The sequence below is a fragment of the Amblyraja radiata genome, chromosome 20, assembly GCF_010909765.2.
Source record: "Amblyraja radiata isolate CabotCenter1 chromosome 20, sAmbRad1.1.pri, whole genome shotgun sequence".
Classification (NCBI taxonomy): Eukaryota; Metazoa; Chordata; class Chondrichthyes; order Rajiformes; family Rajidae; genus Amblyraja; species Amblyraja radiata.
In genome coordinates this window covers 27,556,958-27,584,695 of record NC_045975.1, presented here as the reverse complement: position 1 = coordinate 27,584,695, position 27,738 = coordinate 27,556,958, and the positions used below count along the sequence as shown (strand labels likewise).

At 41.0% G+C, this 27,738-nt stretch overlaps 1 protein-coding gene across 1 annotated transcript in view; it reads right to left on the bottom strand.

The window, feature by feature from the left end:
• LOC116984781 (kielin/chordin-like protein) overlaps window positions 1-27,738 on the bottom strand; it is a 242,197-nt gene that overhangs the window by 123,185 nt on the left and 91,274 nt on the right. Inside the window, exons 9-11 of the mRNA XM_033039151.1 lie at window positions 17,892-18,014; window positions 3,093-3,221; window positions 2,059-2,175 (exon numbers count right to left, since the gene is read on the bottom strand). Coding sequence (XP_032895042.1) covers window positions 2,059-2,175; window positions 3,093-3,221; window positions 17,892-18,014 — 369 coding nt within the window. The remainder of the gene's footprint in view (window positions 1-2,058; window positions 2,176-3,092; window positions 3,222-17,891; window positions 18,015-27,738) is intronic.

Here is a 27,738-nt window from a genome sequence, read left to right as displayed (position 1 = left end):
ATCTGGCTTGTGTTTATCTTTTAATAAAGTGTATATGCGCATTATATGTTGTTTATAAATACTCCTGTTTTAAGCAAGTATCATTCGACTGGTTTAATAAATCATACAAACATGTCTAAACATTGCAGAGGAAGACCATGTTTATGTATGTTGTTCCATTAACATATGTAAGTTTTTGTCAATATATGTTATAATGGAAAAAGACAAAGTGCTAGAGTAACTCAATGGGTCAGGCAGCATCTCTAGAGAAAATGCCAGGACCTGAAATGTCACCGATCCAGAAATGCTGCATGAACTGCTGAGTTACTCCAGCACTTTGTATCTTTTTTGTAAACTAGCATCTGCAGTTCCTTATATTTCCTCTACGTTATGTTTAAATGGTATTTGTTATAGAAACCTTTTATTAACCAAAAAGATACATATCAAGATATGCTATACGTATAATAAGTTACCCATCATTCACCGACAGTCGACATGAAGTCAATTGATTCTGAGATCATAACATTTTACAATCTGACATTTAATCAATATACCAATATGTATAGAAGTCATAACAAATGTTGTTAGATTAACGAGAATCGACTGTAACTCAAAGTCCCAATATTAATTTTTGGTCAGGCACTAAAGATCTTGCATGACTTTAGAATGTCCCAATATATTTTTAATCAATCAGACAACATCATCTTCTTCAAGATGTTAACAAGATGAAGGAGCCAGTTATTGACCTCAGGAAACGAAGAGAGTACATGTCCCAGTCAGCATTAACGGTGCCAAAGTAGAGATATTCAAGAGCTTCGAGTTGCTTAGTGTAAATGTCACCTGCAATTTGTGCTGGACCAATCACACAGAAGCTATAGCCAAGAAAGCACACCGTAGATTACGAATGTTTGGCATGTCTCCATGGCTTCCCAACTTCTACAGACACAGCATAAAAAGCATCCCATTGGGATTCATCACAGCTTGGTTTGGCAACAGGAATTCTCAAACCCACAAGACATTGCAGAGTTGTGGATCAAAGATTCCACCACACAATCCACCCTCTCCACCATCAACTCCAATCATACTTCACTGCACAGGAAAACTGTCAACATAATTAAGGTCTTTTTACATCCTACTCATTCCCTTTTCTCCCCTTTCCCATCGGATACAAAATACAAATGCATGAATTTTTTTCTCCACTGTTAACAGGCTACCAAACGGTCCTCTCATAGGATAAGTGTAGGTCCGATCTATTAATTTAAAAAAAAATCTGCACTCAGTACTGTGTTGAAGTTACAGCCTAGTTTGGAAGCTCAGGTTGCCGGTGGGGGTCTGGATTTAAACACCTTCTTCAGACTAAGAATCAGGGGAAAGGAGAACGAGAGATATAGACGGTACTTAGGACAAATGAATGGAAGATACGTAAAACAACGATAATGAAGGCAATGTGGGGCACACAATAGGCCGTGGGATAGGTGACAACGAGTTATACAGACAGAGGAACTCAACAAGATTACAGTAAAAGAGGAATTTATGACCTCTGATTTTCCATTATGCCTGTTTTTTTGTGGAAACTGAGTCATCAAAAAGATGGCACCAGTCAACCCAATTCCAAGGCAACTAATCGATTGGGTGAATGGACAGTGTCTTTTATCCAGGGTAGGGGAATCAAGAACCAGAAAACATAGGTTTAGGGTGAGAGGGGAAAGGTTTAATAGAAACCAGAAAGGCAACTTTTTCCACACAGAGGATGGTGGGCATATGGAATGAGCTGCCAGAGGAGGTATTTGAGGCAGATACTATAACAGCTTTAAAAAATACATTTGGACAGTTAGATCGATAGGAAAAGACTGGAGGGATATTGGTCAAATGCAGGTAGGTGGGACAAAAGTATCTGGGGCATCTTAGTTGCCAGGGACAAGTTGAGTTGAATGGCCTGTTTGTGTGCTGTATGACCCTGTGACTATAATCATTGAGAATCAACAAACAAATGATAGACAATGGAAAAATATTGCTAAACTGTATATTGAGTGGAACTGCACCAAACAGAAAATTGAATAAGAAAATAGATTAAAGTACCTTGGCACTGGCCTTCAACCATCTGAAAACCCTCCATGCATGCACAGCGATATGATCCTATGACGTTGAGGCAACGGCTTTTACAAAGAGAGACATCTTCCTTACATTCATCAATATCTTGTAGTTAGAAAACAAGGATATAGTTAGAGCCACTTGTACACTATCTCAATTATATTAAAACAAAATTTAAATCGAACCTAAAGTGACAGAGAATTAAAACGCACCAAATGAAATAAAGCAAGTGTGATGACAACAGCAGAAATGTGCACAATAATGAAAATTTACTAATAAAATAATGATGATTCATTATTAAAATAGATGATTCAAATACTTAAAGCTAGTGCTCAGGAATTTACATCAATAAAAGTTTTGTGGAAAATCCAACATATCTCCTTTAAAAATTGCTACAAAGAATAATTGATTCCAAATAACTGCGTAACTTTGGCCATAATTATCTGGATGCTGTGAATTTATTGAAATTGAATTTGCCAATGTAGTCTTCTGCATTCGAAGATTGCAATGTTGGTGCAACATAAATAATTCTGCTGGGCTTTGGTGTCTACTGCTTTTCTCTCTGAAGGACTCAATGGACTGTCCATGTTGAAGAGCCTCTCCTGTATTAATTTTCAATGCTGCTTTCCCAGGCACTTTCAGTCCAATAATTCAAATTATTCAACTTTCTTTTCCAGGAGCACCCATTGCAAACATGCTGCATATTCATGGTGTTTATCTAAAAGCTGCTGAAATGAGTCTCTCCTGTTGCTAAAGCCAGCACCCTTGGCAGCATATTTCCAGGCATCTACCACTCTCTGTGTTATAAAATCTTGCTCCACACATCTTCTTTAAACTTTCCCTCTCTGACCATAAACCAGAACACACAGATCACTCTTTATGATCAACTTTTATTCGTTTTTTAGAACTTAACCAAAATTATCTTCCTGCTTTTTCTCTCAAATAGAAAGGTTTCTTTCCCCACTTTCATCCAGCAGAAATCTTTGGTCTGTTCTCCACTACTGCCCTTCCTTCCCTCTTACCTTCACATGTCCTCCTGTCGGTCTGAAGTCGGAAGCCAGCACGGCAGGAGCAGAGATAGGTGCCAAAAGTGTTGTGGCAAGAATGGTGGCACACTCGGCTCTCCCCCACCCACCGACACTCATTCACATCTGGAAATTAAAAAAAACCAGCATGGGTAAATGAGAAAGAGTCAGCAAAAGCTAAACTAACCTGTTAGCATGAGTATGTGTGGATGAACCAAAAAGGCAGCTGCTATTTCATAGAACATGGAACAATATTTAAGCTATATTTAAGAGGGAGTTAGATGTGGCCCTTGTGGCTAAATGGATCAGGGGGTATGGAGAGAAGGCAGGTACAGGATACTGAGTTGGATGATCAGCCATGATCATATTGAATGGTGGTGCAGGCTCCTGCACCTATTTTCTATGTTTCTATGTTTCTAATACAGCACAGGAAAGGGTTCTTCAACCCACAATGTGCATGCTGAACATGATGCCAAGTTGAACTAATCTCCTCTGCCTGCACGCAATCCATATCCCTCCATGCCCTGCATATTCATATGCCTATCCAAGTCAAGTCAAGTCAAGTTTATTCGTCACATACACATACGAGATTTGCAGTGAAATGAAAAGTGGCAATGCTCGCGGATTGTGCAAAATAAAAACCAAACAAACTACAAACAGAATGGAGCAGAATCACATATTCGCATATTACATATTTGTGGGCGGAAAGAAAAAGGAAAAAAAACCCCCAGTAATCTAAAGAAATTGTGAAGTGGTACAGTAAAGTTAGTCCCTGGTGAGATAGGAGTTTACAGTCCTAATGGCCTCTGGGAAGAAACTCCTTCTCATCCTCTCCGTTCTCACAGCATGGCAACGGAGGCGTTTGCCTGACCGTAGCAGCTGGAACAGTCCGTTGCTGGGGTGGAAGGGGTCACCCATGATCTTGTTTGCTCTGGAGTTGCACCTTCTGATGTATAGTTCCTGCAGGGGGGTGAGTGTAGTTCCCATAGTGCGTTTGGCCGAAAGCACTACTCTCTGCAGAGCCTTCTTGTCCTGGGCAGAGCAGTTCCCAAACCAAATCGTGATATTTCCGGACAAGATGCTTTCCACAGCCGCTGAGTAGAAGCACTGGAGGATCCTCAGAGACACTCTGAATTTCCTCAATTGCCTGAGGTGGTAAAGGCGCTGCCTTGCCTTGCTCACGAGTGCTGCAGCGTGTGATGTCCATGTCATATCCTCAGAGATGTGGACTCCCAGGTATTTAAAACAGCTCACCCTATCCACAGTATCCCCATTTATCTTCAATGGTATGTACGTCCTCGTATGATGTGCCCTCCTAAAGTCCACGATCAGCTCCTCAGTTTTTTTGATATTCATGAGGAAGCTGTTGTCCTGACGCCAGAGTGCCAGATCAGCCACCTCCTCCCGGGTAGGCCGTCTCATCATTATCTGAGGTCAGGCCCACCACCACAGTGTCATCAGCAAACTTGATTATCGAGTTGAAGCTCGATAATCCAAAAGCGTTTTAGATACCAAAATATCAAATCAATTAAACCCAGGATTCAAACATCATTGGGTCAATTTCAAAAGCAGGATCTCTAACTATTTATGTAGTCCTATTAAATGTCCTTAAGGCAAGAACATATTCTACCCTTTCCTGTTGTACCCTCTGAACTGATCAAGCAAGTAATTCAGTTCATTTGTTGCAAATAAAAGTACAAATTTCCCTTCCATGGTTGAGACTCGATGCCAAAAGGCAACACATTGTGAGATGACACACTCAGTGGGCAAGAGTGGTTTATTTATTTTATATCTTCCAGTATATTAGACTGCACATTGAGCAGAAGTCCCTGGAGCCTTCTAAAAACTCCTTCCAGTCAGATCCTAGACAGACTAGCTCAATGCAATTAACTTGATAATGAACCATGCTAAATTTAATGGAATGAACCCCAGGTGTGTTGCTCCATGAACTTAGATTATGGTGATTGAGAGATGCCATATTACAAAACAAATTTTGCTACAGAGACATGCAAAAAAACATTAGGTCAGATTATCAAAATCCTGGCAGATTCATAATGATCTCAAAGGAAGACAAAATGGGAATGTTTAGGGAGGGAATTCTAAAGTTTGAAGCTGAAGGCAGGGCAATCAATCATGAAATAACTGAAATTCAGGCAAGACTGGGAGATTGTACAGAGGGCACAGATTACCTGGTGTCAGAAAAATAACTTTGATGTAAAAGTAATATAATTTCAGAACTTCTGGGGTTTTTTGGTTAAAAATCAGGACCAATTATAGATCAGCAAACTCCAGAAAATTTACTACATGAGCAGTGGAGTTCTGAATGAGCTCAAATGTACAAAGGAAATAACATGACCAAAGCCTAAGATTTTCTGGTTTAGCAAAAACTAAAACCAACAAGATGAAGATTAAGGGAGTAAATGAAATGAGCTGGGGATGGATCAAGCAAAGTTACATTGGTGAGAAAAGTTGGTTTGTCAATAATTTGTCAGGAATTCATCTCACCTTTGAGAATTGAGCTTTCCTATACAAAAGGCCAAGGCCACATCCACTAGAACCCTATCCCCATGCCATTCTGTTTATTATAATCTCAAAATAACATTAGTTCTTTCACAGGTTTTGATCCCTATTAAAGCAGTTAATGTGCAGTGCATCTCTGTTGGCTGAGTCTGCATAGGTTCTTGTATTGGATACATCCACACTGAGTTGAATCTGCCTGGTTCCCTGGCCAACAATGCTGAAGGAAATGGCAAAAGAGATGGCTGCTTGCTCATATGGTTACATATAAGCACGACAGGAGACCAACTCCAGCAGACAGCATTGCCTCGGGTTAAGTTTGACAAGTCCTCCAACGGGTTTTGACCTCCGTCGCAAGCAATGGCTAACCCTGAACAGAATCCACACCCTCCATGCAAGAACAGCCCATCATCTGCATAAGTGAGGAATAACAGACAGCCCTGCTTGTGACTGCAGACATCCAGACCAGACCATCCCACACATCGTGAATGACTGCTCACTGAGGCTTTTCCCTGGTGGCATCAAAGCCATCCACCCAGTAACTGATGCTGTCCTGGCCTGGATGTCTACCCTTGATTTATAACTTTAGGCTGTGCACGCCATGCGCAAGGAGAAGCCCTAAACTGCAGCGCATTGCATAGCAACATTGGGTTGTCTTCAATTGTGTGCCTTTGCTTGACGGCAGGAAACATCCAAAGTGATCCTGCCATGCATCTTAATTTATTCCCGTTATAGTTTGTACTTTCGCAGCCTTATCTCACAATACATTGTCCTTATCCAAGCAAGCTTGTACAGAATAATGTTCTTTCTCTATTCCAAGGGTTAATCTGCCACTATATCTTTATCTTTAAATCATTAAATTACATGATTACATTGAGGTTGATTCTTATACATGTGTAAAATATATTTCCATATATTTTAAACATGCATTCACAAAACACTGGAGTCATGGACTTGCCCAGTATTTAATGCTCAACCTTGACTGCGATGAACTGAAGTACTTGCTCAGCCAGATCAGAGGGCAGGCTAAGACAAAATATTTCCAAATATTCCCTTCCCTGAACAAAAGTTAAATCAGTTGGATAAATTGTTTGGGCTGTCGTGAGAGTATGAATAATTGCTTCTCATTTCTTTGATACCTTTTGGCAACCGATGTCCATATTATTTTATTGTTGAAATCAATCAGCTTGTGTCTATATTGTTCTCTGTCCCATTCATATATTTCACCTCACCTTTTTCTGCTCACACTTGCTTTACATCATTGTACCCTCCACGTTCAGCAAAACCGGCTGAAATGCATATTCTTCCAACCTTTTTATCCATTGCCAAACAGGCTAATTCGAATTGCGTTCCAGACCTGGTATTTTTTCTCTTAATTTGTTTAGTTTGATTTAAGTTTACAGGATCAACTGAACGAGACATGTTTAATTGCCAAAAGTATTAAATGCGTTTGTAAACAACAAAGAGCATGGGTGTCCTGTTGCAGTTTAACACAGTACATGAGAGTCTGGAAACAATTGGCCCGAGGCTATAATCAAGTTAGATAGGAGAAATTAAGCACTTTCACGTAGTAATATGCAATCACATTCCTCAACAAGAAACAAAATGTTGTCCTTGTAAATATTATTAGTGTATGTTTACAGGCTCCATGCTTCCTGGAAACTGAAGTTTAATAGTTCTGGAATATTCACACAGTACATTCTACATCAATCCAAAGGCAGTTCTGTCTTGTATAAATCTCAGTAGCCAATTCTGATCCAATTGTACTATGAACAGACAAGACAGTTTATAAAATAATCCAATTAGCGACTAAAGTTGACACAACTCCGTGACTCCACAAGAAAATGTGGTCAAATCAGGGCAAAACCTTCATAATGAATGGGAGGGTTCTGAGGGATGTCATAGGGCAGAGGGTACAGGTAACAGTCACCTGAAAGTGGCGTCACAGGTAGTTAGTGTGGTCCAGAATGCTTTCGGATTGCTTAAAAGCCTTCTTCACATTTGAAGAGTGAAGTAGATTATTTCACTTGCCGAGTAAATTAGGAAACTGAATATAAAACTAACAAAATAAAAGCAATTATTAAATATAGTGCCTAATCTGGGGAAGGCAGAACACACCATGGAGAATTTCATTTTGTTGTCATCACTACCACGCCTATCAAAGCTTGAAGAGTGTTAGCAATAACGCCTCTTCGTTTGCTTCAAATATAAAAAACTGTAACATGGAAACACCCTACCGCATTATTTAGTGCAGCTGGCCTTAAGTATCTCGACAAGTAAACATGAACTGTAATAGTTAGTGCACAACATCCCATTTAATATAAATTCTAAGAAATGGCTTTCTAAAATATAACGTACACAGATGGTGTGAATTTGACTTGTGTTTACTTTACCGCTTAATACCAAGCTGTCTATTCATTATCGCATATTATTTACCTTGTAAATAAATCTAATCAGAGCTTGGATTTGGAATCAATCCATGTTTTCCTTAATGAGTGATTTACTGTAACGTGGAATGAATGATTAAATGCAGACAATGCAACCTCTGGGAATTGGGAGTAAGGGTGAATGTTGAAGCTCTGTGGACCACCTTGTAACATAACTTGACAAGGAATAACAGCTGATCTAGTGTTACTTCATTTGATCACATCCTGTAGTCAAAATAGGAACAAAACAAGGTACAAACGCTGCAGCCAGTAATCCCATGTAGTGACTGGATTAATCATGAAGACCAGTTTATCCCGGAAAATGCATGCTTGTAGAATAATCATGGAATGAAGGCAATTAATTTAGATGTGCATTCCTGGGTACTGTCCGTGCCCTTAACCAGGGCCGGCCTTAAGCCGATTGGACCGATTGCTCCCAATTGGGCCCCGCGAGTAAGGGGGCCCCGCGCCAGAGTAATCTACTCTCGGCTCGGGTAGATCTACCCCGGGTGGAGGGGGGAGAGAGGGGTTGACGGGGAGGGGGTGTGAGGGGGAATGGAGAAGGGGGAGAGGGGGAGGTGGGTCAGTCGCTCACGGTCCCAGGGCAGTGCCTCCAGACGTCGTGCTTCACGCACACAGCCCCGGTTCCATCCCTCTCTCTCCCCGGGGAGACGCGGTGAACAATACATGGAGGGCCGGGCCGGGGGTTGGAGCGACATTTACAAACATCGGCCTCAGCTCACACCCGTCTGCCCGGACCCCGGCATCCGTTCCTGCCATCGGCCCTCTCCCTCTCTTCTCTACTTCCCTCCCTCCTTCCTCTCTCTTTACCCTTCTCTCATTCGCTCCATCCCTTCTTTCTCTCCTTCCCTCCTTCCGTCCTTCTCTCCCTCCCTCCCTCCCTCCCACCCTCCCACCCTCCCTTCTCTCCTTCCCTCCCACACACACATAACGCACAGACAACTAGGACGCACACATCACGCACAGGCAACTAACACACACAACTAAGTTAGGATGGGGTAGAAGCCCAAAGGGTAGGATGGGGCTGAAGCCCAAAATTTAATGCCTGGACTGGTTTTTCACCAATGGTTATTAGTTTTCCAGGATCTATTTAATTTAAAAAAAAATAGTCACTAAAACAAGTGGTATTGTAACTATGTACTTTTCAGAGGTGATCTACACATTTTGTTTGTTACTTGTAGGCTTACATGTATGCAATTTTATATTAAAATGTAGTTTAGATCTGTGTGGTCCATTAAGTCGCATGCACTTTTTAAGCGCACATTTTGATTACTTTCCATTCTACCATAGAGATATAAAGTCTATAATAGACTTTAATTATATTTTTATGAATCTACAGACCTTGGCTGGGAACCTGGGGCTCACCAAAATAGTTCCCAATTGGGTCCCGCACCTCCTAAGACCGGCCCTGCCCTTAACCCAAAATTCTGAAGCTAGATGCTGGCATTTCCTGGTGTTACAATGCTTGTTACACTGAAAAATCAATCAAAAACAATATTAGTTGAATAACTTGTGAACTCAAAACAGATGTAATGCCAAGCATTATGGTTTCAAAGGAGTGAAGAGAAATCATAAAAATAACCAAGAAAATGAAAATTGACAAACTAATATAAATTTCTCCAGTGGAAAATAACAGGGCTAACTTGCCTCCCAGAACAGAAGAAAATAATAGAGGCCCATCTCAGGTTGAGCCAGACTGTAAAATGATCAGCGTTCTACTCTATCTGTAAATATTCTCAAAGGGATAATTCCTCCCGTGATTTTCCCTGTTGGAATTAAAGCAATTCTGAAACTGTACGTAGAGGCAAAACAACTGAGGACCAACTGCTATTTAAGTCTCTCCAGGGATAAGCAGGGGCACACAGACATTCAGTATGGGATTACTAATAGCCAATGTCGAAGTGGGATTGTTTCACTGAGGATGCAAGAAAAGGGTTTGGCCACAAGCCAGATTATATGCTTTCCCCCTATCGGTTGGTGACTGAGAGAAAAACAGATGTTTTGAAATGATGTGCTTTCCATTTTATTCCATATTTGAGCCCACTGACTCATCTACATGTAAGCAGATATTTTCCTGGCTTTCTAGACACTAATGTTTTCCCTCTTTACTTGAATGCTTACAGGTCCACAGGTCCTGGCAGCGTTTGTGTATAATATTCTTGGGAGGTAGGCATGACAAGCAGTCACATCCCTAACCAGCAATTCTTCAGATGTTAACTAAAATAAAGCTGACATTTTCCTTTTTAGTTGTTTAAAAGTATTGGATGCCCCTTGGTTTGATACGGTTTGAAAAAGTGTCCCTACCACTGCAATCTTCAAATGCAATCCATATGAAATAACACTAAGGTTCTCTAGTGTAATGCTGCACTGCTTTAGCTTCAGCAGACGTCAAAACACCAATGTGTTTCACTATCAGCTGGCAATTCGCCATACATCTGCAGCTTGAGGAGCCAGCCGTGAAAGGACAAGGACAGCCCATAAGCACCACAGCTACAACTTGCAGAATATTGCTGTGTAAAAAATAACAGCACGTGCAAAAGCAATGAGTTAGCCATAATTCTAGATTTACTGAAAGGGAAACAGGGTTACCCACAGCCAGGGGGACACATAGATCCTTAAGATCTGTAGCCACATTGGCTCTATGAAGTGATGCTTGGGAAATTTAGGAGTGAAACTAACTTGGTGCAAGTGACAATAAAGTATCACCATCATCATCATCCTCCCCATTGGATTGCAACCTTGTCGTGGTGGGGGAGCTTGTGTGTCTCAGTGACCCCTAGAGCTATGCCAGCGGGAGATTTGTCTCCTGTTAGGGTCTCCCATGCTGGACAGGTCGAAGGGTAGAGGCGAGACGAAGAGCGATCCACTGGTCCTCCAGTTTGGAGGTTGAGCACAGGGCTAACAAACCTGTCTCGTAAAACAAATATGTTACGGAAACAGCAACTGAAGGAATCAACACTACCGGGCATGATGGCCCAGAACAGACAGGAGTGGAGGACCTTTGTTGCTGCTCTACATGCCAGGAGACATAATAGACAGTAAGTAATCATCATCATCATCAAATTCCAATGTCTGTGAACATCTACATTTCATGGAAACCTACAATGCTCACAAATCCACAGGTCCAGTCCGCATCATCCTCTGGGTGAAAAAAAAATTATGGTTTCCTTGACTGAGTTTGGATAATATTCCTAATGTGGAGGCCAAACTGCAAAACAAGTCAAAAGGGGAGTTTCAAAGGCCAAAAATCATAATGAGCCAAGGAAGACTTTCAGGCAACAGCAGTCCAAACATATACAAATTATATTTGAGGTAATTGGTGGCCCATTGGATGGCATGTAACCAAAGATGTGCCGCAGGGATCAGGGCTGGGTCCACAGTTTAAAGTCAGCTGTATTAATGGTTTGGATGATAAACTAGTTGCATGGTAAGTAAGTTTATGAATGACACAAAATTAGTGTCAGGTTGGACAGCAATGAAGGTTATTTAAGATTACAAGAAGATCTAAAATTGGGAAAGTGTCTCAGAAGTGTCTGATGAAATGTAACTTTAAATAAGTGCACGAAGTGTTGCGCGGCGGGAGTGTCCGGGGCAGCAGTGCGAGCCGATCCAACCGCCGAACAACCGCAGCACTGATGACCGGAGCGATGACCGAAGAGCGGAACGCGCCCCGGTAGGCCCGACTCGCCCCACAGGCATCCCAGGGGACTGCAGAGAAGCCGGGCAAGGAGGGCTGCCTGGGTCTAGGAAGCCTCAGCAGTGGCAGGGATGGGAACCTTGGCGGCGGCAGCAGGAGACTTGGCGGCAGCCTGAGCAGCAACTGCAACGGGAGCCTCTGCGGTGATGGGGCCTCAGTGGCAAAGGGATCCTTTGTGACAGGGGAAGCCTCGGTGTCGGTAGAACGTGGGGGGGGGGGGTCGGGAAAGACAATGGGGACCCAGCGTAGGGGGACCGCCGTGAAGAACAATGGGGACCCGGCGTGGGTGGGGGGAAGCACTCTAGTTTTAGAATCCTCTGCCCCGGAGATAGGTCTGCATTCATTTGTTTGTTTGTTGTTCATTCCGGTTTAGGCGCTGTGCACACGGCAGCCAGCCAACAGACGCTTGTCCTTTTCTTTTTTTTTGCACTTTTGATTTCAAGTTTTTGTGTACCTTGTGTGTAGTGTCTGTTGGCAGACCAATTTCCCTCCGGGGATGAATAAAGTTTTCTCGTATCGTATCATTTTTGTCTCAGGTGAGGGGAAACATTGAAAAGGACTCGAAAGGCAACATTTTCTACACAGAGGTTGGTGCGTATAAGTAATAAGCTGCCAGAGAAAGTAGTGGAGAGCACAATGTTTAAAAGAGAATTGGGCAGGTCCACGTACAGAACGATTTAGAAGGATCTGGACCGTAGGCAGGCATCTACGACTAGCTCGTGTAGGCAACTTGGTCGGTCGGCATGGATGAGTGAAGACAAAGGGTCTGATTCCATGCTGAATACATATGACTCCAAGAGCAGTGTGCATAGTAATAATTGAGGCTACAAAGGGCACTACATCTGCCTTTCAAAGAAAGCAGTCAAGAGTGTGATTAGCTGTTTAAACAAATCATTTCAGTAGAAGTAACTTCAATAGAAACTGCTTGTTCTAACAATGACAGTTTTTTTTTTAAACCACAGAGGGGTAAAATCTTGATGGAAGGCCAAAAACTAGCATCACACCATTATTATTGTCATTGGGGTGAATTTCAAGCCAAAACCACAATTGAAAACCTTGATGGAAATGTTCAGGGTCAATTCTCCATTGTGGCTGCAAGTAAATGATTATAATTTAGCTCTACCCTGGATTAAACCTATCTTTAATTGCAATGCACTGTTTTTTTCCCCACCGGCATAAAAGCAAATTTCTAGGTCAGAGTATCTCAGTATAACATGTAATCACAAAGGCCATCGTATCTAAAACCCAATAATTATTGGCCGCTAAACTTCCAGTATTGACCAAGAGTCTTGAGCACCCCATCTAGACCATGATCTAATCAATGTTGATGCTTCTGAAAATGCAAAACACTCCTTTTCTAAAGAATCAGTTCTGAATTACTTTGTTAAGAAATTGTTATATTGGTCTTGGTTCAACAGAATCTACGCTGTCAGCTGGGAATTCTAACCTGTTTGGTTTACCAGATGCGGTTCGAGTCAAAGAATTATAGCGTTATATAACATGGAAACAGACCATTCAGCCCAACTCGTCTATGCCAACCAAGTTGACTACCTGAACTAAGGTAGACAAAAATGCTGGAGAAACTCAACGGGTTCGGCAGCATCTATGGAGCGAAGGAAATAGGCAACGGTTCGGGCCGAAACCCTTCTTCAGACTGATGAGGGGGGGGGAGGGGGGGGGGGGGGGGGGGGGGGAGAGGAAAGGAAAAAGGAAGAGGAGGAGCCCGAGGGTTGAGGGAAAGCTGAGAAGGGGAGGAGACAGCAAGGGCTACCGGAAATGGGAGAATTCAAAGTTTATGCCACTAGGGTGCAAACTGCCCAAGCGTAATATGAGGTGCTGTTCCTCCAATTTCCCGTGGTGCTCACTCTGGCCATGGAGGAGGCCCAGGACAGAGAGGCCGGATTCGGAATGGGAAGGGGAGTTGAAGTGCTGAGCCACCGGGAGGTCAGGTTGGTTAATGCGGACCGAGCGGAGGTGTTTGGCAAAGCGATCGCCAAGCCTATGCTTGGTCTCACCGATGTTTGACTACCTGAACTAGTTACATTTGCCTACATTTGGTCTCTGTCAATCTTTCATATCCACATACCTGTCCAAATATCTCCTGAATGTTGTAATCGTACTTGCCTATACCACTTCGTCTAGCAACTTATTCCATATATTTATCACCCTCTATTTATCACCCACATATATGGAATGGCAGGCCCCTTTAAATATTTCCCCTTTCACCTTCAACCATCATAAGTTCATTCTTTTGAATTCCAAAAACTATAGGCCCATTTAGGTCCTTATTTCATCAGATAGCTCTCACATCAGAGGAATCAGTCCAGTAAATCTGGACTGCACTGACTCTAAAATAAGTACCATTTTTATCACTTTATCATAACTTCAAAGCAGGAAAACCTTAATAGTAACTGAATAATTAATAAATGGGGTCAATTATTTAACTGAATTTCTGATATGTTGATATTTAAAACAATGCTTCTAAGTAGTCGATGTTTCTATACTAAAGAGATAAGATAAACATCTTGAAATATCACCAACCAAATGCAGAAGCAATATTCTGAGTGTCTAAAACTCAGGAGGTTCCAAGTTATTCTGCCATTTTCCAATATTCAATCAGTTTTGAGTTACACTCCATTTTCTATTGCTCAGGGATTGTGAGATAATATTCCCATTTTCTAATGGTCGGGCATCCCGTGATATACTCCTACCTTCTAACAATCAAAGACCTTGGGATAAACTCCCAGTATCTCACACTTGGGAGATTATGAGACACCCTCCCAGTAGGCTGAAGCAAAATTCCAAATGATAAATGTAATAGGAAAAATATTGAGAATTTGCTTTCCATGGACAGAAGCCAAGTATTTCCACATACTTTAAAAATAAGGTTTAAATCCATAATAAAATCCATCAAACAGATGAAATCAATAACAGACATGCCAGTCAAGAAAGACATAATGAAATTATCAAACACGTTGACCTCGGTTTTCATTTTCTTTAACTTGTCAATCTGCCATGTTCCTTGAAAGGCTTTGTAGACTGAAGCTAATGCAGACAAGAATGATTGGTGGCTAATGCCCAGCTCGCCCCTGTTTCCTATTATATTACATTGACAAATCAGCTCTGACAGCCTGTCTATTGCCCTGCTCCTTTGGGTTTCATTCAGTGAATTTGAATTCTGGAGTGGATACAACAGAGGGTCCTCTCTTTACAGCTTAAAGCTGCAATATACTGCCGTTAAACATCACAGTGCGTGCAGTTGTTACAAAGTGGAACTTTGACCCCACTCTCAGCAGTTGGTGAACAGAAATAAATGTTATTGTTGTGTCTTGTAGTTTGGGCTTAGTTCAGCTGTGAAGTAGCTTAAGCAAATCGCTCAAAATCTGCTTGTAGGTTCAGACATAAATAATTTAGTTATGCAATGTTCAGCTCTGGGTGGGGGGTGCACAATACCTTGTGTGCAAGTTTTTGGAGGGCATGTGCCTACTTTCTTTTTGGTGTGAGGGTGAAAGCAAATACAGAACATTTTAAATTGTTTATTGAAAGGTGGGACGTATGCCTGCAATCCACTCTTTCACACAACCTTGTAATATTGACCACACCCTAGTACCCTTTTTTAAACCATTTATAGACAATAGACAATTGGTGCAGTATGCCATTAAAGCCAGCACCTTGTGCTATCACATACTATGTCTTTGCTAGCTAAAAAGCAGAGCAAATGTTTTGGGTTACATAATGGTCATCCCAACCTGTCATCCTAAAGTGCAGTTACATACTATATTAAAACCAAGATAAATAAAACATATTCAGTAAAGATCACATCAGAAAAATGTACTGATGTTCCACCTAGAATAAAACATTTTAATGATGTTTTAGATGGTGGCATTGTTCAAGATTGTGAGGAATAAATTCTGGGCAAAGAAACAAAAAATTCTAATCAATTAATTATTTTATCTGACCAAATATGGATAAATTATGAAGAGCAAGTGATAAAGACAAACAAACTGGAGACCAAAAATCCAGGTGGGAATTCAGAAGTCTGTTCACTCAGAGGTTGGTTAAAATCTGGGACTCTACCAATGGAAGTGTGCATTTACAGAAAGATGGAAAGAAACCCTACATTGATAACAGTAGAATGGTAAAAGGTGGGAAGAAACACGGGTGGAGCATTAACATTGACAATGTCCCAACATAAATCAGAAAGAAAGATCACATACATTTTAACTACTGTACATTTAATAAGAGTGATTGTGGTCTGAAGGTATCAAAACTATAATATTTTCAATCCAAATAGTTTGGATTTACAAATGGTTCCTTGCTCCTCCTCACACACTCTTCACTCCACCGTCTTGCAACATCTTATCCAGTAAATAACTTGTTTTAATGAGGCAGTTCGAAGGGAAGGACCATCATCTGTATTTAATCTAATAGTTGAAGTTAGTATCAAACTTAAAGTTACAGCATTCACTTACACAAAGACATGTGACAGATCAGAGGACTGTACAGAATGTTAAAACAAAGCAGCAAAATGTATAAAAGCAATGAAAAATTAGAGTTCAAGAAAAAGTGAGCCAGTTATGTAAAAACAAAGAGTAAAATCTTTTATAGATATTTGTAAAAGAGCTAACCAAATGAGGGTGGGTAATACATATATAGTGAATCTGGGGAATTAATAACAGAAAACCGAAAGATGGCAGATAAATCAAACAGATATTTTACATCAATCTTCAGTGTAAAGGATGCAAGTAACATCCCGGAAATAGCCGGAAATCAGGATTGTAAGGGAGGAACAGAGGAAATTTACCATCAAAGGGCAGTCATACTGAGCAAATTGTGGGAGCTGCAAGCTGGCATGTCTCCTGATAGCCTTCATCCTGGGATCTTACAAAAGGTAGCTCAGGAGGTAATTGATGCATTGGTTTTAATTTTCTAAAATTCTTTAAATTTGGGAAAGGTTCACGTGGATTGGAATATAGCATATATAACTCCTTCATTTAAAATGTGAAACAGAAAGCAGCTATTTGAATAACAGCCACAGAAAAAATATTATAAGCTATTACTAATGATGTTATGGAAGGGCACAGAAAAGTTCAAAGTAATGCAGTACGGTAAAGTCAGCACAACTTTGCAAAAGGAAAATAATGTTTTACCATTTTATTGGTCTTCTCTGAAAAGGTGATACGCACAGTGGATAAGGGGAAATGGAAAATTGACCACATTTCAATTTTCCAAGGCATTTGATAAGGTTCCACAGAATAGGTTATTGCCTGGGCTGCAACACCCCCCAGTGCCATGAGTTGTTCTGCCAAGAATGACCAAGGCAGTGGATGCATGGGAAAATCTTCACCTGCATGTTCCCTTCAAGTCACACATGCAAGCAGGTTTAGTAACTGACTTGGAAGTCTTTCATTATTTGGACCTAAATCTTGTTACACCCCAAACAGCAGTGTAGGTACGTTCAATTGGAGGACTACCGGGATTCAAAAAGGTGACAGACCTTTTCAAGGACAATTAGAGATGGGCAATAAACAGTAGCTTTGCCAGCAATTTCCAGATTCCATAAAAATAGAGGAACTATTATCCAACTATTATCTTATTCCATGAAAAGGAAGCATAAGTAACAGAGTTATGTATCATCTTGGTATAAGTAAACATCAAAATATCAATGAATCTGGAATGGAATACGTTATTGTCACATGTGACTAGGCACAGTGAGATTTTTTGCTTGCATACCCAATGTATACAAATAGCAGCCACCTACAGCGCTGACAAAGTTACAAAGCACGCTGGTGCCTCCTTTTGTCCCCCCCCCCACACCAGCAATTCCCCATTATCCTTTGTTCTCCCACCCTCCCTTGTAGTTCCCTCCCTTGCAATCTTGAGTCTATTGGATAAATCAAACATCTTAATAAACTAACCTGAAGACTGGACGCTCACTTGAAGTACAAGAAAGCAGCAAATATATCATGGCAACATTCCACGTTGACATTTTTCAAAATAATATAATTTTTTTGCAGTAATTTCAAGAGGCAAAAAATGAAATATTTCAAGTACCTGTATAATGATGACTATCCAATGGTTAGAAATGGTAACAAAAATGGAAGTTTCAAATGACTGGGTTACTGTTTCAAGTACCTGTACACAAATGCCCATTGTTATGAAGGTAGTAGCCAGGCCTACAGGAACACTTAAAGCTGCCAATCACATTCTGACACCTTTGTTGACACGGGGACCCGTTTCCTGCACATTCATCGATATCTGCAACACAACACCTTGGAATTAGATTATATTATGATAACTTTGGTGTTATTACTCCCTGTGAATCTCACTGAATTAACTTTGAATAAACATGCTGATGAATAGAATCATGAAAGAGAACTGGAGGACTTGGATGTGGCTGGACATTGCGTATTTGTAGAAACAAAGAACTGCAGATGCTGGTAGTTTTATTAGCACTGTATAAATTAGATTCTTTAAGTAGGTATGTTACAAAACTTACCTTCAGCAGCGCTGCAGTTCTGTCACTGGCCGTGTGCGCGACTTTGGCGCCTTTGAGGAGGGGGGCGGGATTAAAATGCCGTTTTCGCCTGTCTGTCTGAGATATATTATCTCGGGCTGCCAGCTGATGTTGAAAATTCGTTCCGACTGCCGTTCTCTGAATTTTTTTTTAAACCGCGGGACAATTTCAGCGCTGGTGTAAAATAAAAATCAACTTCTAACGCCGTCAACGCCGATAATGGGACGGATCTCACGGACGGGACAAAGCAAGGTAAGTCGTTTATTTTACATATAAACTTGCTTCTTAGGATGCCTTTAATCAAAATTTCATGTTGCGAAAATTGGATTTGGGCCCCATACGAACCGGCAGTGTTTTTCCTGCCGATATGGGGTTTAAATTCACCGCAAACCGCAACGTTCCAATCGATTGCGTTCCACAAAAACCCACTCGCAAGATGATTAAAATGGCCATTAATTTACGGGAATTAAACACTAAATTCCTTCCATTTGGCCTATAAATTCATGACAATGAGATTTAAAAATCATGTTATATTGTGAATTCTTGTGTGAATGTTATTTGGACACTTAGGCTATTTAAAAATGTTAACCTTTTCTTAAGAAATGGATAGATGTTTAGATCTAGGAATTGAATTTTATAATTAGCTACAATTATGTAACTAACTAATTATATGCTTTAATTTCAGGTCATCCAAGTAAGGTTGTTTCATATTTGTTTCAGAATGTTTCAATCTATAATAACTGAAAATTTCTTTCAGTTCTCTTAATTTTTAAGAAAGTTATGGGCTTTTGACTGTCCTCGATCACAGCTTTTGAGTTAAGTCACTGGAAAAGCAATAGGGAACAAGATGCTAATTTCAGAGTATGAAAATGGCCATAATGTTTTTAATACTGAAGATATGAAAGTGAATTAGGTGTCAAATTAAACATCTTGTTATGCTTTATTTGATGGGATAAATTGCAGACATGATTTTTTTAATCTCAAAATGTTGTAACATTGCTACTTTAAGATGTTGTCTACACCCTTCATTGTGGAGTTTTAAATATTGCTTTCCCCATTGAACTTTGAGCGCTGTCTGATTGAATTACACACGGTGCAAAGCCAATGTGATACAGACGATGAACAGGAAGGTTGGCGCTGTAATTAAGACGGAGAAAGCACAGTGTACGGGAAGGGTCACGTAAGCCCTTTAAAAGAGGGGTGGGAGTGGGGGGGAGAAGGAGTGGAGGCAACTTTTAAGAAGCCAGAGATACACAGCTGTGAAGCTTGATAGACATTAACATTACCGGTTGGTTATCCTTGGTTCTGAAATCTACTGCTTACGTTTTTTTTCCCAATGAGCCAATGAAATTCACCGGTCAGCACCGGCTACAACCTACAAGAACCTATGACAACCTTCGACCTCCTGGCAACCCACTACCATAGCACCTACCATACAAGAATTCTCGCTACTCTCCATGGCGGCTTCATTCTGGTCGCCGCTAATTTTTCAACATGTTGAAAAATTTGCGGAGACCATAATGAGGCCGCGACTTGTTCCCAAAATGCAGGAACTACTCACGACCATGAAGGCGACTCCCCGGCAACCACCCGCAAACATGTGGCGACCATGCAGTCGCCTAAAAAGTCGCCTAAGTGGGACAGGTCCATTAATGTTCCAAATCCAACAGCAAGTGCAAAACTATGTTCATTTTAAATTTAGAGAGGGTGAGAAAAGGCACGAGGATAAAGGGAATATTTCTGAAAGGATGAGGTCAGGGGGATTCAAGCGATTCCAATGTTGACAAAGCCGTCTGATTAATGAGAACAGTTAGAGAGAAAGAAAACAAAGGGACAATTTGAAGCTGAAAAGTAATCTGAAGAAGGAGCCCGACCCAAAACATCATCTATCGATGTTCTCCAGAGGTGCTGCCTGATCCACTGGGTTACTCCAGCACTGCGTCTTTTTTTTAAAAAGAGCTTGAAATGCAGGTCAGAAGCTTAGAGCCATAGTCATAGAGTTATACAGTGTGGAAACAGGCCCTTCGGCCAAACTCGCCCACACCGGCCAACAATGTCCCAGCTACCCTAGTCCCACTTGCCTGCACTTGGTCCATAACCCTCCAAACCTGTCCTATCCACGTACCTGTCCAACAGTTTCTTAAACGACGGGATAGCCCCAGCCTCAACTACCTCCTCTGGCAGCTTGTTCCATACACCCACCACTCTCTGTGTGAAAAAGTTACCCTTCTGATTCCTACTAAATCTTTTCTCCTTCACCTTGAACCTCGATTTCCCAAAAGACTCTGTGCTGAAACCTCTAAAGCAAACAGTGAAGTGACAGAAAAATCTTACACCTGGTATAAGAAGGTTTTTTACATCTATTTGAGAGACTGGATGTGATCTAGTTTGACGACTTGTCTGAAACAGTGCAGTATCAGTCTACATCTTGTGTTTAATGCTTTGGATGGAACTTTAGCATTTAGGGGAATGAATGTAAATAGCTGAACCACTATAAACATTTTTCAAAAGTATGTGAAAAAAATTGTTCACATTGTAGAATTTATTAGTTACCTAATTAAAAACATCAGCCTTCTACCCCCTCCCCCTCTACACATTCCCCCTCCCTCTCTACCCCCCTCCCCCTCACTCTCTACCCCCCTCCCTCTCTACCTGCCTCCCCCCCTCTCTACCCCCCCCTCTCTACTCCCCCCTCCCTCTCGAGGGAGTGGTGAGTATTGGGACCTATGGGTGAGATGTGGTGTATTGCGTTCGGCGACCAACCCTGTGATGCCACGTGCTCCCCCCACCCCTCAATCTCTACCCCCCTCACCCTCTCTAGCTGCGCTTGTGCAGTTGGGGGCTATACGTGAGTGGATAAGGCGGGGGATGCGGGAAAAGGAGCGAATGAATAATATTAATATAATATCAAGGGGGGAGGGGGGGTTAGTGTGTGTGTGTGTGTGGGGTGGTTAGTGTGTGTGTGTGATGGTGCTGGCCGCCCCCACCCACCCCGCAACCGCGCATTGAGGGGACGGGATCCAACGGGTCCCCCTTGGTCTAGTAACCTTTAGTATTTAGGGGAATTAATGTAAATCACTGAACCACTTTAAACATTTTTCAAAAGTATGTGCATGAAATTGTTCACATGGTAGAATTTGACAGCTACCTAATTAACATCAGCCTTTTAAAATTACATTTGATGTCAAACCACTCAGAGAATGTATAACAAATTTTTATCAGCAACCTTGAAATGGGGCTTTTAATTATGAAATGAACTGATGATATAGCCAAGTGGGGGAATTTCCTTTCTGTTCCCAAAACCTGGAATCCATTCATCAGTTCAGCACTCTGGTTAAAAAGCAGAATTGTGAAACAAAGGCTTGGTGCACAGATGCTGAATTCACCTTCCAAATGATTCATCTTACATAGATAAATCTCTGTAACATTGTGAGGAGAGAAGGGAATGAAAAGAAATAGCAGAAAATAGGGCCTCAAACCTTCTTAAACTAAGAATTTTGCATGAAGAAATCGTAAATGCGAAACAATTTCCTCTTTTACCAGTATTAAAATTAGGGCTTGAAAACAAAGTGAAATAATTTACCCAATGGTTTATAATTAACCAGTATACATGATTCACTCCCTCTACCTTTTTTTCTTTCCGCATTAGCCTCTCCCTTTTTTAACCTGGCTGTGTGCCTCGTTATTAAATGAATAACCTTTCCAAATTCATGTAATAAGTTATTGAATGGAAATATTGATTCTGTTTCTCTGTGCACTGATGCTGTGCCAGGAGTGAACTGTGTCCAGCAGGTGGTTTTTTTTTTAGCTCAAATGTCCAGCATTTCCACCTCACTTTAATTCTAGGGAATTTTACTTCTAAATTATTCGTACGGCATAATCAGTCACAGTAGGTGTGCAGTCACAGGAAATTCTCGGGTGTGCTTTTGGATTGGAAAGCAAAAATATGCAGGTCTGAAGGTCTCAAATAAAAACAATGTGCAAATTCTTATGAAGGGTCATCAATCTGAAACATTAACCAGATTTCCCTCTCCACAGATACATTTGTTCTGAGAACTCCATTTTAATGTGGAAATCCAGGGAAATGGAATTCAGTTAAGTGCTACACAATTTCTCACTCTCCACACAGGTACTATGCTGTGTGTTAATCTTGGCCAAATGAAATTGTCCACAGTTTGGCACATTTATGCTAAAGTGGTTTTGCGGTCTTGATTTGATTTCAAGGATTCTTTTTCAGCTTTTGTTTCTAAGACCTGTATTCATGATAGCAATGTGTTTTACTTCAAAGTTTTTTTTAAATTTTACGAGCATAATAATGCTGATGACAGAAATGTGTATTAAGACAGAAAATGCTGCAATACTCATCAGATTAAATGGCATGTGGAGGGAGAAACAGAGTTAGCATTTCAGGTTGATGACATTTCATTTTAAATAGGAAAACGGAAGAAAAAGCAGTCATGCATGCAACTGCATTGATATATTAATATGAATATATATTAATATCAATATATTAATATACATTGATAGATTGATGAAATCTAAGTATCCACATAAAATCTACACAGCAATTCATGTTGTCGGATCAAATAATTAACATGGTCCGAGGCACAGCATTTCCAGCAGCTTCATCTGTGACTTTTACTCCATCATAAAGTCAGAAATGGGGTTGCTCCTTAAAGAACATGTCGAGTTCCATTTGTAATTCAGCAGAAAATAAAGCAGTCTGTTCACATTCAGCAAGATAAGTCAACGCAGGCTGGTAAGTTGCAAATAGCATTACAGACATGGGAATAATGCAATAATCATTTCCAAGGATATACAAGGTTCCTCATATTGACATCAACTTTATTGCCATTGTTATGTTATCCACATCAGTTTCCGTGAACTGTCCAAATCTGTACAAAACCTAGGTTGTTACGACAGCAGCAGATCAGACATTTGGGCGTTCTGTGGTAAGGAACTTCCCTCCAAAGCCCAGCCATTATCTTTCATGTTACGTCAGGAATATGATGCATATGAGTAATCTCTACTCAAATAAATGAGTGTACTTCTAATAAAATTCAAAGTTCAAAGCAGCTCACTTTATTAATACCAGATCCAGCAACTTGAGCATATTCTCTACTCACTTTCAGTGCACAGCAATGTCACCATGCATCTTTTGCAATGTACAATCAGTAATTCATTATTTCTTCTATTCGCAATACCTTCCAAACACATTACTGCTACCACCTACAAGAGTAAAAGCAGTGGGCAAGTCAGAATAACACTACCTCCAAATTAGACTGAAATAATTTGATAACATTGCTGGATCAAACAGCATTGTGAATGTGTAAGAAAGAACTGTGGCTGCTGGTTTATACTAAAGATAGACACAAAACGCTGGAGTTTTCATTTCAGGCAAATAATAGGTAACATTTTGGGTCGGAACCCTGAAATGTCAGCTACTTTTTCTCCAGAGATGCAGCCTGACCCGCCGAGTTACTCCAGCATTTTGTGTCTATCTTCAGCAATGTGAATGTGCCTTCTTTAAACAGACTATAATGTTCAAGATGTGTAGGAAGGAACTGCAGATGCTGGTTTATACTGAAGAGAGACACAAAATGCTGGAGTAACTCAGCGGGTCAGGCTGCATCTCTGGAGAAATGGAATAGTTGATGTTTCTGGTCGAGACCCTTCTTCAAACTGAGATTCAGGGGAGAGGGAAATTAGAGATGTGAAAAGGTACAAACAACAAATGAATGAAAGGTACGAAAAGGACAATGTTCAAGAATTGGTTCACCAGCAAGGCAATTGAGGAAGAATATTTAATAAAGATGCCCGTATCAGCCGCACTGATACTTTGTGAATTAAAAAATGTAAAGGTCAGTCAATCTGCAGTGTACAATTGCTCAGGGTATTGCTCTTCAGTGAAAACTGTGGTACCATTCTGCCCACAGCAGATGAGACCAAATCATCCACATCACAACATTTCCTAAAGTCTAATCTAAGGAAACGTCGATTGTGAAATGGATTGTGTCTTTCAAGAGTGGGCAAGATGTGATGAATAAGTGAAGAGGAATTGGCTCCATTGCCTCTTCCATTGTCAGAGTGAGGCTAAATGCAAATTGGAGGAACAGCATCTCATATTTTGCTTGGGTAGCTTACAGCCCAGTGGTATCAATATTGATTTCTCTAACTTCAAGTAACCAAGTAACTACTCCATTCCTTCTCTCTCCATCCCTCCCAGCTTCAAAGTCGTCTTGTTGAGTCATTGTCTGTACTTGTTCTCACCGAGCAAACAGCTAACAATGGCCTGTTTCCTTTATCATTGTTACCTTTTTGCATTTCTTTCATTCATAGTTTTATATCTCTCTACATCACCGTTTTTTTATCTCTTGTTTCCCTTTTCCCTGATTCTCAGTCTTAAGAAGGGTCTCGACCCGAAATGTCACTTATTCCTTTTCTCCAGAGATGTTGTCTATTCCGCTGAGTTACTCCAGCTTTGTTTGTCTATCTTCTGTGCTGGTTCTGCTGGGACTGACCTCAAGTAACTTTGACAGTAAAAACAGTTTTAAAACTTTTGCTGCTTGGTCATGGTGATTTGTTTCTGGGACTTTTTGCTCCTCTCAGGCGACAAGCTTCCGGCGACAATCATTGGGAGCCATCACTTGTTGCAATAGATGATGGTGGTAACAGAATTAGCTCAGGATACTTCCAGTTTCCAGTCCCGCGATGTGGACGCTTCTGCTTTGGGGCCCATGCTGGACCAGGCAATTGATACAGATGCACCCCGATTTATGATGCTTTGACTTACGATATTTCGACTTTACAATGGTGCAAATGCTGGTCAATGGCAGCGAGCCTCAGCTCACTTCCGGTCAAGTGATCAAATTGTTTTAAATGCGTTTTCGACTTGCGATATTTTCGATTTACAATGGGTTTATCGGAACGTAACCCCATCGTAGGTCGAGGAGCAGCTGTATATGGATACTGACCGCTGTGGAGTTAAATCCTCGCAAGCATCTGTGCCAAGTGGATGAGATCATGTGGCCACTTCATTTAAATCTATTTTACATTACTATTTTACGCTTTACGGCACCAGAGTTTATTACCGACCTCTTTAGACATCAGAGATACTGCACGGAAACAGCCCTTTCGGCCCACCGAGTCGACCAGCGATCACCCCCTACACTACCACTATCCTACACACTGGGAACAACTTAATTTTTTTTACCAAAGCCAATTAACCTACAAACATATACAACTTTGGAGTGTAGAAGGAAACCAGAGCACCCAGAGAAAACCCACAGTCACAGGGAGAACTCCATACAAACAGCACCAGCAGTCAGGATCGAACCTGGGTCACTGGCACTATAAGGCAGCAACTCTACTGCTGCACTACTGTGCTGTACTCATTTTACTTGATGTCACACACCTACCTTTTCATAATCTATGTTATACTTCATCCAAGGAAGATCAAGGAGCAACATGGAAGAAACAATTCTATAATTGATCATTGTTGCACTTAACTCATTCAATTTGATCTTTGACCCATAATTCAAAAAAGCAACTTGTTAAGAACAATATTTGTTTGCAATGTTCCCTAAAAAAATTCTGAAATATTAGCCTTTGTGGCATGCATAACTTTACCCACTCCAAGTTCAGATCTTTCCATCATGATATCACTGCAGCCCCTGTTCATATGCACTGTACAATACACATTACTATTCAAAGATCAGTACAGTGGTCTGTCCAGTGATTGTATTAAACAATGGTCTAAGAATAGGTAGCAAATGAAGCTATCTATAAATTGGATTTTGACTTTGGCCAGTAGCCAGCTGGCAATCGGCCATGTCTTTCCAAACAGAGCCTGCTGGGGAATGCATTTGGCAAGCTGACAGTTCTCTGTCACAACCCATCTACTAGATAAATCTATCTGCAGGCAGCATCAGTCCCACAGCTACTGTTTCAAAGCGACCTGATAGCACATGATAGCAATAAAGAGCTTCCACAATCTAGCCTAAACTAACAAGTCAGACATAATTATCCCCAGCAGTCTAACACTTGACCAAGTTAAACATTGGGCGGGGATACAACAGTTAGTTTGATTGATCAAAAGAGATAATTAATATAATGACAAGGGTAGGGTATATGCTATGCAATCTTACACATGTATTCCATGCATTCTCCATAGGCCTGAATATTCAATGTTGGGGGATCAATGAGACCTTCAGAAAAATATCTTATTTTGTTCCCAAAGTCAGGGCAAAAATGAGAGAAACCTCTGGCTCATAGCCTGTTATAATGCTAGGTTAATGTAACATTTTCAATTCTAGATTATGGAACATTTATTGAAAGCAAGTTCTCAACTCCCAATGCACATAGATGCTCCCTGCAATGTTTTTTTTGTTCACTTCTACTGCTGAAAATGTCCCTTGCTGCATAGATGTAACCAGCCCTCCAATAGCTTAACAAGTGGTCAGTCTCAAGTGAACAAGTGCTGACTGGTTACTTGACTGCAGAGGGGCAAATAATCAAGCCCAATCTTGCTCTCTCCCGTGGAAGATGATTTCCAGTGACTATTGAGAGCAGAGAATTTGCTGCTTGCCTGACAGCTTGTCCAGATGGCGAGTGCAATTGTTTTGCAAGAACATTTCCATGGAAAAAATTTGTTTCTGTCATTTGACCCTCATAATTACCACTCTGCAAACAGCTGCAATAATCAGTATCTCACATTAATCAAGTTACTGAACTGCATATAGAAGTGCTTGAAAAGGTGAGCAAAATTATAAATGCTGCTCTGTAGTAAATGGAGTGGTTTGGATTCAGGTTGTAAGACCAATTTGGCCCCAAGGATCATTCTTCACGAATAGAATTCTTCAATCTTTATATCACGAATAGGCAGTGAACGTGACTGCATATAAATGTGTAATGGTGCTGAAGTGTAGATGGTTGAGAACTTTAAGTTCCTTGGCGTAAATATCACCAACAATTTGTTGTCCTGGACCAACCACATTGAAGTTAGGGCGAAGGTAGCACACCAATGTCTCTACCTCCTCAAAAGACTACGCAAGTTAAGCATGTTACCATTAAATCTTGCCAACTTCTACAAATGCACCGCAGAAAACATCCTATTGGGATGCATCAACTTGGTTTGGCAACAGCTCTGCAGACGCTGACAAGAAATTGCAGCGATGTTGTTGTGATCCAGCCCATCACACAAACCAGCCTTCCTCCCCACTGTCTTCATCTACACTTCACACTGCCTCTAGGGAAAGTGGCTAACATAATGAAAGTCCATTTTCACCCCAGAATATTCTGTCTACTCCCATCGGGCAGAAGATGCAAAAGCTTGTAAGCACATCTCATCAGATGCAGGAACGGCTTCTTCCTCGCTGTTATCAGACAGCTGAACAGTCCTCCCAAAAGCTAGTGTCCAGTCCCAATCTTCCAACTTACCTCATTGCAGACCTGGTAATTTTTTTA